We start from the raw sequence: 13,010 nt of genomic DNA on the forward strand, positions 1-13,010 counted from the left end.
TGCTAAGCTAGGCTAACAAATTCCACTTCTTTCGTGTTTTTTTGTGCTAAGCTAGGCTAACAAATTCCGTTTTTTTGTGCTAAGCTAGGCTAACAGTTTCCCCTGCTTCCAGTCTTGGTGCTAAGCTAGGCTAACGGTGTCCACTGCGTCCAGTTTTTATACTAAGCTTTGCTAACAATTTTCCCTTTCTTCCAGTCTTTATACTAAACTCTGCTAACAATTTCCCCTGCTTACGGTCTTTATGCTAAGCTAGGCTAACAATAACGATAATACAAAAGTATGAGAGTCCTGAGACTTTTTGAGAACACTTTTTTCTCAAATATATTTTATAAATAGTTATTTTTTATCGCATAACATCATTTTTACAGAATTCCAGAAAATAGTAAATTGAGTCGTTGAAATCCCATTTATTCACTATAAATGCTTAAACTTAGCTTTTATCCATACACCAACTTTACACCTCAGCCAAAAGAAAAATACTTTATAAAAATATTTCAACAGTATCTGGACTTTAAGGGCAAATGCATAAAAAGAGGTGTGAACACAGACTTAGCATTTCCCTTCGCCTTAAATAAGAGTCTTCTTTCCAATAAATCATTCGAACGTCCCATCCCCACAGCAGGGAACCCTCCCACTGGAGAAATCATTATTATATATTCATTTTTAATTATTATTAATAGAGTAGAGTTATTAAATAATCGTCGTCACTCCAGAGAAAAGTCTTCGTCCTGATCCTCAGAATCGCTTTTTCCCGTTTCCTCGCTCATTTCTACTTCCTGTTGCTTTGTCTCTACTTCCTGTTGCTTTGTTTCCACTTCCTGTTGATGCGTCTCCACTTCCTGTTGATGCGTCTCCACTTCCTGTCGCTGCGTCTTCAACGTGAGGCCGCTGAGTTCGGGGGAGATGTCGATATCGGAGGAGATTTCTGGAAGTTGGATCTCCTCCGGCGCTATTTCGATTTGCGGCAGCAGGAAGCTGAGCGGCGTCAGGATGGCGGCGATGTCGATGTTTCCCAAACTACCGAATCTGTGCAGCTGAGAGACGGGAACTCCTGCAGAGAAACATTTAAACCCGTCAGTGAAAGGCCGCTTCAATAAGGAAAACATCACAATCAATATGACGTCCGTTGATACTGAGATCACGATTATTTAAAACCGTTACTCCATGACTTTGGAAACTGACTTTAATGTAAAGATAACATATGAGGTTTGTTAGGGAATCATTTGCTCATTCAACCTTAGACACAGTTCATCATGGTCTCCTTTCCCACGGCATAGTTCTACGGCCTTGGGTTCTGCTGCTATCTCTCTGAAGGGGGAGTAGCTTGGGTTCTGCTGCTATCTCTCTTGAGGGGGAGTAGCTTGGGTTCTGCTGCTATCTCTCTTGAGGGGGAGTAGCTTGGGTTCTGCTGCTATCTCTCTTGAGGGGGAGTAGCTTGGGTTCTGCTGCTCTCTCTCTGAAGGGGGAGTAGCTTGGGTTCTGCTGCTATCTCTCTTGAGGGGGAGTAGCTTGGGTTCTGCTGCTATCTCTCTGAAGGGGGAGTAGCTTGGGTTCTGCTGCTATCTCTCTGAAGGGGGAGTAGCTTGGGTTCTGCTGCTATCTCTCTGAAGGGGGAGTAGCTTGGGTTCTGCTGCTATCTCTCTAAAGGGAGAGTAGCTTGGGTTCTGCTGCTATCTCTCTAAAGGGGAAGTAGCTTGGGTTCTGCTGCTATCTCTCTTGAGGGGGAGTAGCTTGGGTTCTGCTGCTATCTCTCTGAAGGGGGAGTAGCTTGGGTTCTGCTGCTATCTCTCTGAAGGGGAGCAGCTTGGGTTCTGCTGCTATCTCTCTGAAGGGGGAGTAGCTTGGGTTCTGCTGCTATCTCTCTTGAGGGGGAGTAGCTTGGGTTCTGCTGCTATCTCTCTGAAGGGAGAGTAGCTTGGGTTCTGCTGCTATCTCTCTGAAGGGGGAGTAGCTTGGGTTCTGCTGCTATCTCTCTTGAGGGGGAGTAGCTTGGGTTCTGCTGCTATCTCTCTGAAGGGAGAGTAGCTTGGGTTCTGCTGCTCTCTCTCTTGAGGGGGAGTAGCTTGGGTTCTGCTGCTATCTCTCTTGAGGGGGAGTAGCTTGGGTTCTGCTGCTATCTCTCTTAAGGGAGAGTAGCTTGGGTTCTGCTGCTATCTCTCTGAAGGGGGAGTAGCTTGGGTTCTGCTGCTATCTCTCTTGAGGGGGAGTAGCTTGGGTTCTGCTGCTATCTCTCTGAAGGGGGAGTAGCTTGGGTTCTGCTGCTATCTCTCTTGAGGGGGAGCAGCTTGGGTTCTGCTGCTATCTCTCTTGAGGGGGAGTAGCTTGGGTTCTGCTGCTATCTCTCTAAAGGGAGAGTAGCTTGGGTTCTGCTGCTCTCTCTCTGAAGGGGAGCAGCTTGGGTTCTGCTGCTATCTCTCTTGAGGGGGAGTAGCTTGGGTTCTGCTGCTCTCTCTCTGAAGGGGAGCAGCTTGGGTTCTGCTGCTATCTCTCTTGAGGGGGAGTAGCTTGGGTTCTGCTGCTATCTCTCTTAAGGGAGAGTAGCTTGGGTTCTGCTGCTCTCTCTCTGAAGGGGGAGTAGCTTGGGTTCTGCTGCTATCTCTCTTGAGGGGGAGTAGCTTGGGTTCTGCTGCTATCTCTCTGAAGGGGAGCAGCTTGGGTTCTGCTGCTATCTCTCTGAAGGGGGAGTAGCTTGGGTTCTGCTGCTATCTCTCTTGAGGGGGAGTAGCTTGGGTTCTGCTGCTATCTCTCTGAAGGGAGAGTAGCTTGGGTTCTGCTGCTCTCTCTCTTGAGGGGGAGTAGCTTGGGTTCTGCTGCTATCTCTCTTGAGGGGGAGTAGCTTGGGTTCTGCTGCTATCTCTCTTAAGGGAGAGTAGCTTGGGTTCTGCTGCTATCTCTCTTAAAGGGGAGTAGCTTGGGTTCTGCTGCTATCTCTCTGAAGGGGGAGTAGCTTGGGTTCTGCTGCTCTCTCTCTTGAGGGGGAGTAGCTTGGGTTCTGCTGCTCTCTCTCTTGAGGGGGAGTAGCTTGGGTTCTGCTGCTCTCTCTCTTGAGGGGGAGTAGCTTGGGTTCTGCTGCTATCTCTCTTAAGGGGGAGTAGCTTGGGTTCTGCTGCTATCTCTCTTGAGGGGGAGTAGCTTGGGTTCTGCTGCTATCTCTCTTAAGGGGGAGTAGCTTGGGTTCTGCTGCTCTCTCTCTTTAGGGGGAGTAGCTTGGGTTCTGCTGCTCTCTCTCTTGAGGGGCAGTAGCTTGGGTTCTGCTGCTCTCTCTCTCTTGAGGGGGAGTAGCTTGGTAGTTTGCTGGGACGTCTAGACGTTCTCTTCTGGAACGTAGGTTCCCTGGCGCACATTGTCTCTGGACGACAGCTCTTGTTAGATTCGGGGTCCATATATCCTCACTTTCCACTGCCAAAACTCCTAATGCTTTTGTATTTTTTTTTCCTGCAGCTTGAACCCGAGTGTTGGGAGGACAGCGCCCCCTGCTGGTGGGGTTAAGAAACTGCGTTATTAAGTAGACAGGAATTCAATATGGCTAATATCATAATCAATATTACGGTGGTCAACATTAATAATACATTTGATCTGGAGGCACCTTTCAAGACACCCAAGGAACTCTACTGAATATTGTTGTATATTATATTGAGATTATGATTTTTTTAAAGCCATTGCTCCCAACTCATGCAGATTTTAGAATGAATTGAAAACACACAAAAGAATATATTTAAATAAATAAATTTAAAATAATCAAATAGGTCATTTCTACACTGTATCTTTGTGCATATGATGATAACACCTTTGAATCTTTGAGTGTATTCTGCTGTGATATTGAGCAGGTGAGATGTGATTGGATGATTTCCTGCTCCTCACCCAGGATGAGAGCGATCTGATTGGGCGGGAAGAGGATCTGAAGGCAGCGGTTGATGAAAGGCAGCAGATCCTCAGCGTACGAGCAGCAGAACGACAAGAAGAGGTCTTTCTCTCGAGCGCTGAACGCTGACTCCTCCGCACGGTGGAACAGCAACACCTGACGCGTCACCTGACAGGAAACAGGAAGTCACAGCAGCACTGTTGGAGCACGTCAAGTCAACTTTACAGTTTGTGTGTACAGAGAGATCGAAATACAGTTTCCCTCAATCCTGAATACCAAAAACAAATATATATACAATCAAAAGACGCACTTGCACACATTAGTGTTGCACGGTGTACCGATACATGACAGGTACCGCGATACCCTGCCGTTAAAAACGGTACGATTCCTCCATTTCATTAGTATCGGTACTTTAAGAATGACGGGGAAAAATACTCCGGTGAGAAAGCGCCGTTTTAATAAGAGCCGTGTGTGTTCAGCGCTCTGCTTCCACTCCCTGCACTGCAGCCGTGCCTGCAGTCCCGCCCCTCTCCAGCACGCTCTAAGTCCCTCCCCTCTCGTGCACGTTCTAAGCCCCTCCCCTCTCAAGCACGCTCTAAGCCCCTCCCCTCTCCAGCACGCTCTAAGCCCCTCCCCTCTCCAGCACGCTCTAAGCCCCTCCCCTCTCAAGCACGCTCTAAGCCCCTCCCCTCTCTCGTGCACGCGGCCACGCGCTAGCTGCCAGAGCTTGTGAGAAAACTAAACGAGAAGCATGGCTGCAAGTGGGAGTGCAACTGCCGCTGCGCCTCAGCTTGTTGTCAAAAAAGACGCCAGAAGCGAAATGTGGAAGTATTTGAGCGATATCTCTGACAGTGAGGGCAAGCCTACGGACACCACGAGGCCTGTCTGTGAGACATGTTTTAGATCCCTGCAAACCAAGGGAGCCAACACATCAAACTTGGCTAAGCACCCGCCGACCGGCATCCAGAGCTGTTTAAAGAATTTAAAGACAGACAGGTTAGCGAATGTGAGAGATAACATAATTACATCATGCTCAAGCCCATGCCCTCAAATCTAAGTCAAACAAGTGTAATTTATTACGAACGTTTTCGTAGTTTGACGAGGCAATTAATGGCAATGATAACTGTCTAATATGGCTATCTTTTTAGCTAACTTACCAATGTGGCTAACATCTGCAATATACATTTTGTCAATAATTATTTATATTACTGTTACATGACATGTACATGTTTATAAAATATTAAAAAAAATTATATTTTATAAAACAAAAAAGTTGTTTGAGATGATGCTTAATTTTATTTAATACGAATTCTTGTCATTTATTTTGTTTATTGTTCTCATTGTTTAAAAGTTTGGGTTATGGTTCTGGTGTGAAATAAAGCACAATAATTACATTTAAGACTGTTTCCCTTTTTTTAAGAAAAGTATCGAAAAATAATCGGAATCACAATTCTTGACTTGGTATCGAAACCAAAATGTTGGTATCGTGACAACACTAGCACACATTAAGACAAATAAATAAAAGCTCAACAATCAATAAACACAAAATACCAGTCACTTCAATATCTTTGAGAAGACTGTCTATAGCTATCTGAGCACGGAACTGTTCTTTGTAGGCTGTGAGTTTTGCTTATTGTGATCCACCATGACTCACGTTGGTCATGGGGTCCTGCAGGCAGACGCTCACCTCCTCAGACATTATGGTATGAACAGTATGATAGGAGACCTTTAGGTTAGTGACTCACGTTGGTCATGGCGTCCTGCAGGCAGACGCTCACCTCCTCAGACATTATGGTATGAACAGTATGATAGGAGACCTTTAGGTTAGTGACTCACGTTGGTCATGGCGTCCTGCAGGCAGACGCTCACCTCCTCAGACATTATGGTATGAACAGTATGATAGGAGACCTTTAGGTTAGTGACTCACGTTGGTCATGGCGTCCTGCAGGCAGACGCTCACCTCCTCAGCGAGGCCCACAGGGCAGCAGAGCCTCAGGTCGTTGAAGGCGCTCAGGATGTTGTTGAGGAAGCAGGCGAGCGGGGTGAAGTCCAGCAGAGAGAGGGGGGGCTGCAGGGTGCCGGGCTGGGGCCCCTGCTGGGGGGGGATGGAGCCCCCCAGCACCGAGGGCATGGAGATCAGGGTGTACACGTTCATGTCCTCCTGGAACCTCTCCAGCGCCTCCGACAGGGCGCCGCGAAACGTCTCCGCCGCCGAGCGCTGGAACATCGGAGCCAGCTGGCCGCGGAAATCTGCCCCGACCCGACTGAAGGAGAGGCCGAAGTACATACACTGACCCAGCAAGGAGTCCAGACGCCCCCCCACCTGACGGGGCAATGGAGCAACACATGGGTCAGAAGAGGGGACATTTAATAAGGTTTACATTGTTTATATTGGGCTTTGTTTATCATGGATGGATCATTCGGGTCACATGGGTATGGGCGGCACTGAAGTGTGTGAGAGAAGTGTGTGAAGTGAGGTGTGTGAAGTGTGTGAGAGATGTGTGTGAGGTGAGGTGTGAGAGATGTGTGTGAGGAGTGTGAGAGAAGTGTGTGAGAGATGTGTGTGAGGTGAGTTGTGTGAAGTGTGTGAGAGATGTGTGTGAGGAGTGTGTGAGAGAAGTGTGTGAGAGATGTGTGTGAGGTGAGGTGTGTGAAGTGTGTGAGAGATGTGTGTGAGGAGTGTGTGAGGAGTGTGTGAGAGAAGTGTGTGAGAGATGTGTGTGAGGTGAGGTGTGAGGAGTGTGTGAGAGATGTGTGTGAGGAGTGTGTGAGGAGTGTGTGAGGAGTGTGTGAGGAGTGTGTGAGAGATGTGTGTGAGGAGTGTGTGAGGAGTGTGTGAGAGATGTGTGTGAGGAGTGTGTGAGAGATGTGTGTGAGGTGAGGTGTGAGGAGTGTGTGAGAGAAGTGTGTGAGAGATGTGTGTGAGGAGTGTGTAAGGAGTGTGTGAGAGATGTGTGTGAGGTGAGGTGTGAGGAGTGTGTGAGTGAAGTGTGTGAGAGATGTGTGTGAGGAGTTTATTAGAGAGGAGTTTATTAGAGAGGAGTTTATTAGAGAGGAGTTTATCCCTTTATCCCTTCATAAAGGGATGAAGTGATGAAGTGATAAAGGGATGAAGGGATAAAGGGATGAAGTGATGATGTGATGATGGGATAAAGGGATGAAGTGATGAAGGGATGAAGGGATGAAGGGATAAACGGATGAAGTGATGAAGTGATGAATGGATGAAGGGATGAAGTGATAAAGTGATAAAGTGATAAAGTGATAAAGTGATGAAGTGATGAAGGGATGAAGGGATGAAGGGATGAATAAGTGCTCAGCATTCACCCCTCGCTGCAGGTCCCTCTCCAGCGTCTGCAGGAACTCGGACACCATCTTCACCACCCAGCCGTGGAAGATGGCCGCCTCGTTCACCTGGCTGCCGGGCAGGGGGTCGTCGTCGGAGAAGATGGCACGGTACTGCGTGATGACGTCGAACAGGTGCACGCGGCACGCCTCCATGGTCTTGGTGATGTGGAAGTAGGGGTCGTCGTTAGGCACGGCGGCCAGGATGGAGCTCAGCCAGGAGCCGCGGGCCTGCAGGAACTTCACCCTAAGCTCCGCCTCCGTGAACACGTCCATCCTGCGCAGGTAGCCAATCACACGCAGGCACACGGGCAGCTGGGAGTTACTGCGGAGCTGCTGTAGGAGCTGGTTCAGCATCAGAGACGTGGACTGACGCACCTCGCGCACGATACCCTGAGGGAAGAGGGTTATGAGAAGAGAATATATCAAAGAAGATAGAACAAATTACATTCACTTAATTAGAACTTTTTCTGAGTGTACTTGGAACTGTTTCTGAGTGTACTTGGAACTGTTTGAGTGTACTTGGAGCTGTTTCTGAGTGTACTTGGAGCTGTTTCTGAGTGTACTTGGAGCTGTTTCTGAGTGGACTTGGAGCTGTTTCTGAGTGTACTTGGAACTGTTTCTGAGTGTACTTGGAGCTGTTTCTGAGTGTACTTGGAGCTGTTTCTGAGTGTACTTGGAGCTGTTTCTGAGTGTACTTGGAACTGTTTCTGAGTGTACTTGGAGCTGTTTCTGAGTGTACTTGGAGCTGTTTCTGAGTGTACTTGGAGCTGCTGTTTCTGAGTGTACTTGGAGTTGTTTCTGAGTGTACTTGGAGCTGTTTCTGAGTGTACTTGGAGCTGTTTCTGAGTGTACTTGGAGCTGTTTCTGAGTGTACTTGGAGCTGTTTCTGAGTGTACTTGGAGCTGTTTCTGAGTGTACTTGGAGCTGTTTCTGAGTGTACTTGGAGCTGTTTCTGAGGGTACTTGGAACTGTTTCTGAGTGTACTTGGAGCTGCTGTTTCTGAGTGTACTTGGAGCTGTTTCTGAGTGTACTTGGAGCTGCTGTTTCTGAGTGTACTTGGAGCTGCTGTTTCTGAGTGTACTTGGAGCTGCTGTTTCTGAGTGTACTTGGAACTGTTTCTGAGTGTACTTGGAACTGTTTCTGAGTGTACTTGGAGCTGTTTCTGAGTGTACTTGGAGCTGTTTCTGAGTGTACTTGGAACTGTTTCTGAGTGTACTTGGAACTGCTGTTTCTGAGTGTATTTGGAGCTGTTTCGGAGTATACTTGGAGCTGCTGTTTCTGAGTGTACTTGGAGCTGTTTCTGAGTGTACTTGGAACTGTTTCTGAGTGTACTTGGAACTGCTGTTTCTGAGTGTACTTGGAGCTGTTTCGGAGTATACTTGGAGCTGCTGTTTCTGAGTGTACTTGGAGCTGTTTCTGAGTGTACTTGGAGCTGCTGTTTCTGAGTGTACTTGGAGCTGCTGTTTCTGAGTGTACTTGGAGCTGCTGTTTCTGAGTGTACTTGGAACTGTTTCTGAGTGTACTTGGAACTGTTTCTGAGTGTACTTGGAGCTGTTTCTGAGTGTACTTGGAGCTGTTTCTGAGTGTACTTGGAACTGTTTCTGAGTGTACTTGGAACTGCTGTTTCTGAGTGTATTTGGAGCTGTTTCGGAGTATACTTGGAGCTGCTGTTTCTGAGTGTACTTGGAGCTGTTTCTGAGTGTACTTGGAACTGTTTCTGAGTGTACTTGGAGCTGCTGTTTCTGAGTGTACTTGGAGCTGTTTCGGAGTATACTTGGAGCTGCTGTTTCTGAGTGTACTTGGAGCTGCTGTTTCTGAGTGTACTTGGAGCTGTTTCTGAGTGTACTTGGAGCTGCTGTTTCTGAGTGTACTTGGAGCTGTTTCTGAGTGTACTTGGAGCTGCTGTTTCTGAGTGTACTTGGAGCTGCTGTTTCTGAGTGTACTTGGAGCTGTTTCTGAGTGTACTTGGAGCTGTTTCTGAGTGTACTTGGAGCTGTTTCTGTGTTTCTGAGTGTACTTGGAGCTGCTGTTTCTGAGTGTACTTGGAGCTGTTTCTGAGTGTACTTGGAGCTGCTGTTTCTGAGTGTACTTGGAGCTGTTTCGGAGTGTACTTGGAGCTGCTGTTTCTGAGTGTACTTGGAGCTGTTTCGGAGTGTACTTGGAGCTGCTGTTTCTGAGTGTACTTGGAGCTGCTGTTTCTGAGTGTACTTGGAGCTGTTTGAGTGTATTTGGAGCTGTTTCTGAGTGTACTTGGAGCTATTTGAGTGTACTTGGAGCTGTTTCTGAGTGTACTTGGAGCTGCTCTTTCTGAGTGTACTTGGAGCTGCTGTTTCTGAGTGTACTTGGAGCTGCTGTTTCTGAGTGTACTTGGAGCTGTTTGAGTGTACTTGGAGCTGTTTCTGTGTTTCTGAGTGTACTTGGAGCTGTTTCTGAGTGTACTTAAAGCTTAGTGTTGTTTCCTCACCTGGATGACGGGCAGAGTTGAGTGTTTCCTCTCCAGCCTCTTCACGTACGCTGCCAGCTCCAGAGCCTCCTCGTAGTATCCGTTTCGGACGCAGGTGTCCATGAGCTGCGGGATCTCCAGGATCTCCAGGATCTCCGTGTGCCGGTTCAGCGTCAAGCTGTTCATCCTCCGGCTCGACCCGATCTCTTCCGCCTCCTTCATGAAGCCCCTGAACACAACACACACACACACACACAATTAGTTAGATAAGATAAGATGGACCTTTATTAATCCCTGTGGGGAAATTCAGTAGTTAAACAGCAACAGGGTGAGAATGGAAAACAGGACAGGACAGATTCAAACAAGATTAAAGATTAATGCAATTTAAGATTAAAGATCAAATAAAAATGATATACAGTTAAGTCACTTTAAAATAAGAATTGAATTAGTTACTGGGTGCCCCTCGGCTCTCTCCCCTCTGCATTGACCTGCATCTCATGAGTTAGTTCGTGGTTGTTAGTTGTTGTTAGTGGTTGTTGGTTGTTAGTTACTGGTTGTTACTAGTTGTTACTAGTTGTTACTGGTTGTTACTGTTAGTTACTGGTTGTTACTGTTAGTTACTGGCTGTTACTGTTCGTTACTGGTTGTTACTGGTTGTTACTGGTTGTTAGTTACTGGTTGTTACTAGTTGTTACTAGGTGTTACTGGTTGTTGGTTTTTAGTTACTGGTTGTTACTAGTTGTTAGTTGTTACTGGTTGTTGGTTGTTAGTTACTGGTTGTTACTGTTCGTTACTGGTTGTTAGTAACTGGTTGTTGGTTGTTAGATACTGGTTGTTACTGTTCGTTACTTATTGTAAGTTACTGGTTGTTGGTTGTTAGATACTGGTTGTTACTGGTTGTTGGTTGTTAGATACTGGTTGTTACTGTCCGTTACTGGTTGTTAGTTACTGGTTGTCGGTTGTTCGATACTGGTTGTTACTGTTCGTTACTTGTTACTAGTTGTTACTGGTTGTTTGTTACTGGTTGTTGGATGTTAGTAACTGGTTGTTATGAGCTGTTACTATAGTAATATATATTAGAGAGGTGCAGGTGAGAGAGACTATAGTCTCTCTCACCTGCACCTCTCTCATAACCACGGCAGTTACTAGTTACTGGTTGTCAGTGGTTGCTGGGTGTTAGTTATTTATTAGTTATTAGCTCTCACCTGCATCTCTCCCCCAGCCCTGGCAGCTTACCGATCAGCCGGTTCACGCTGCTCTCTAGTTTACTGGTTGTCACTAGCTGTCACTAGCTGTTAGTGGTAGTTACTGGTTGTCAGTGGTTGTTGGATGCTAGTTACTTGTTGTCACTAACCTGCATCTCTCCCCCAGCCCCGGCAGCTTCCCGATCAGCCGGTTCACGCTGCCCTCCACCCGGCTGAAGTCCCGGTAGATGAGCTCCGTGCAGTTGGCTGTCCGGATGAAGGTCTGGTAGTTCCTGAAGGCCAGGTCCCGGGTCTGCTGGAGGATCAGAGCCCGGTCCTCCTGCAGTCTCTCCGGCTCCCGGACCAGCTGCTCCAGCCTCAGGGAGCTCAGCTCCGACAGATAAGCGTTACAGTCCGGGGAGAAGCGGTCCTTAAAGATGGAGGCGAGGAGACTCTCGTCCTCCACGTCCACCGCCGCCATGTTTGTTTATACTGGCTTCTTCCTCCTCTATTTCTTCTTCTTCTTTGTTGAGTTTTACTGCGGTTGGCATCCAGCTCAATGGTGCATTACCGCCACCTGTCTGTTCCGGAGTGTGCGCTTTTGGTTCACAATCTAAATCCCTGCATAATAATAATACAAATAAATAAAATAAAAATAAATAACGTCGCAGATCCTATGAAAAATCCCTGTAGCCTACTGTAATTAATATGTTCCCAGTACAATTCGTGAATCAAATGTTATTTCAAAAACGTTGCGTCGTGACGTCACCAGAGGTTACGCTGGTTTGTTGCTAAGCTGCAGTGGAGCAGCAACCGGTCAACAAGATACAGTTTACGGTTTAACGGTCTCCGGTTTAACGGTCTCAAGGCCCCCCAGAGGACCACCGACATACGGACGGAGGCTAACGGACCGGTATGTGGTTTCTCATGGATCAGATAGCATCTAGCGTTAGCTTAGCGTTAATTAGCCCTGCTAACTGACAGCTAGCTTTAAAGCTAACGACTGTAAGTCACCCGGATGTAAGGATAACTAGCTCGGGTTAAAGTTTGTTTATAACTATATATACTACAATATTTAACTACAAACACTCATGTTAAGTACTTAAGTACATTAACCCAAGTACAGTACTTAAGTACACTTTAGAGATACTTGTACTTTACTTGTGTAGTTTCCTGTTATGCTACTGAGTACTTCTACTCCTCTACAGTTCAGAGGTAAATGGTGTACTTCTACTCTACTACATGTATTTAATACATTTAGTTACTTTACAGATCTGGATTAATGATTTGAAATATAACCAAGTGTTAAATCAGACTTTAGTTCCACCTGGAGTAAATTCACAAGCTACCCTGCAGTATACAAAGTTATTAAAAGCTGCACCTTTACCATCTTTGAGAACACTTTCATGATCAATCATTATAAAACATATCATATCTATTATTCTGAAATGGACCAATCTGCACGATGACTACTTTTACTGTCAGTACTTTCACTATATTTTGATGATAATACTTTTCTAATTTTACTTGAGGAACATTTTGAATGCAGGACTTTTACTGTAACAGAGTATTCCTACACTCTGGGACTATTACTTTTACTCAAGTACAAGATCTGAGTACTTCTACTTTTACTCAAGTACAAGACCTGAGTACTTCTACTTTTACTCAAGTGCAAGATCTTAGTACTTCTACTTTTACTCAAGTACAAGATCTGAGTACTTCTACTTTTACTCAAGTACAAGATCTTAGTACTTCTACTTTTACTCAAGTACAAGATCTTAGTACTTCTACTTTTACTCAAGTACAAGATCTTAGTACTTCTACTTTTACTCAAGTACAAGACCTGAGTACTTCTACTTTTACTCAAGTACAAGATCTTAGTACTTCTACTGTTACTCAAGTACAAGAGTACTTCTCCACCTCTGACTACAAAGGTAGATTTCAATAAACACAACAATGTTATCCGGTGTTCAGACTTAAAATACAGACACATATGGCAGCCATGGCTACTAATTTAAAAACTAAGTGACATAACGAACATATTACATTGTTGAGATGTCATTAAAATATATGTTTTTCACAAGTGATTATTGCACGGTACAATTGCAAACAGTGTTATATTGCTCATTGTAGGTTGATTGCACAATAAGCTTATTTAAAGGACACATGTGTCCGA

The 13,010-nt window shown here is 45.9% G+C and overlaps 2 protein-coding genes and 1 long non-coding RNA gene across 4 annotated transcripts in view; 2 read left to right on the forward strand and 1 right to left on the reverse strand.

The window, feature by feature from the left end:
- Nucleotides 1-391: 391 nt before the first annotated feature.
- On the reverse strand, nucleotides 392-11,459 carry cog8 (component of oligomeric golgi complex 8). Of its 2 annotated transcripts, none has more exons than XM_079661163.1 (6): nucleotides 11,005-11,459; nucleotides 9,672-9,879; nucleotides 7,187-7,597; nucleotides 5,790-6,185; nucleotides 3,862-4,030; nucleotides 392-1,051 (listed from the first exon to the last, which is right to left on the reverse strand). In XM_079661163.1, exons 1-6 carry the CDS (start codon nucleotides 11,313-11,315, stop codon nucleotides 705-707), a joined length of 1,842 nt encoding a protein of 613 aa, XP_079517289.1. In that variant the 5' UTR covers nucleotides 11,316-11,459; the 3' UTR covers nucleotides 392-704. The 2 variants fall into 2 exon arrangements, with proteins under 2 accessions (XP_079517289.1, XP_079517290.1); XM_079661164.1 differs by lacking the exon at nucleotides 11,005-11,459 and adding an exon at nucleotides 10,856-10,986.
- LOC307026302 lies at nucleotides 6,192-6,826 on the forward strand. Its single transcript, XR_013804376.1, has 3 exons — nucleotides 6,192-6,543; nucleotides 6,593-6,739; nucleotides 6,800-6,826. It is a non-coding gene; the product is annotated as an uncharacterized lncRNA (long non-coding RNA).
- A 131-nt stretch (nucleotides 11,460-11,590) lies between the features above and the next one.
- Nucleotides 11,591-13,010, forward strand: part of katnb1 (katanin p80 (WD repeat containing) subunit B 1) — a 21,930-nt gene continuing 20,510 nt past the window's right edge. The window contains exon 1 of the mRNA XM_079661152.1: nucleotides 11,591-11,747. The gene's annotated coding sequence lies outside the window, so the exon portion shown is untranslated. The remainder of the gene's footprint in view (nucleotides 11,748-13,010) is intronic.

This window comes from Notothenia rossii (assembly GCF_949606895.1).
Source record: "Notothenia rossii genome assembly, chromosome: 2".
Taxonomy (NCBI): Eukaryota; Metazoa; Chordata; class Actinopteri; order Perciformes; family Nototheniidae; genus Notothenia; species Notothenia rossii.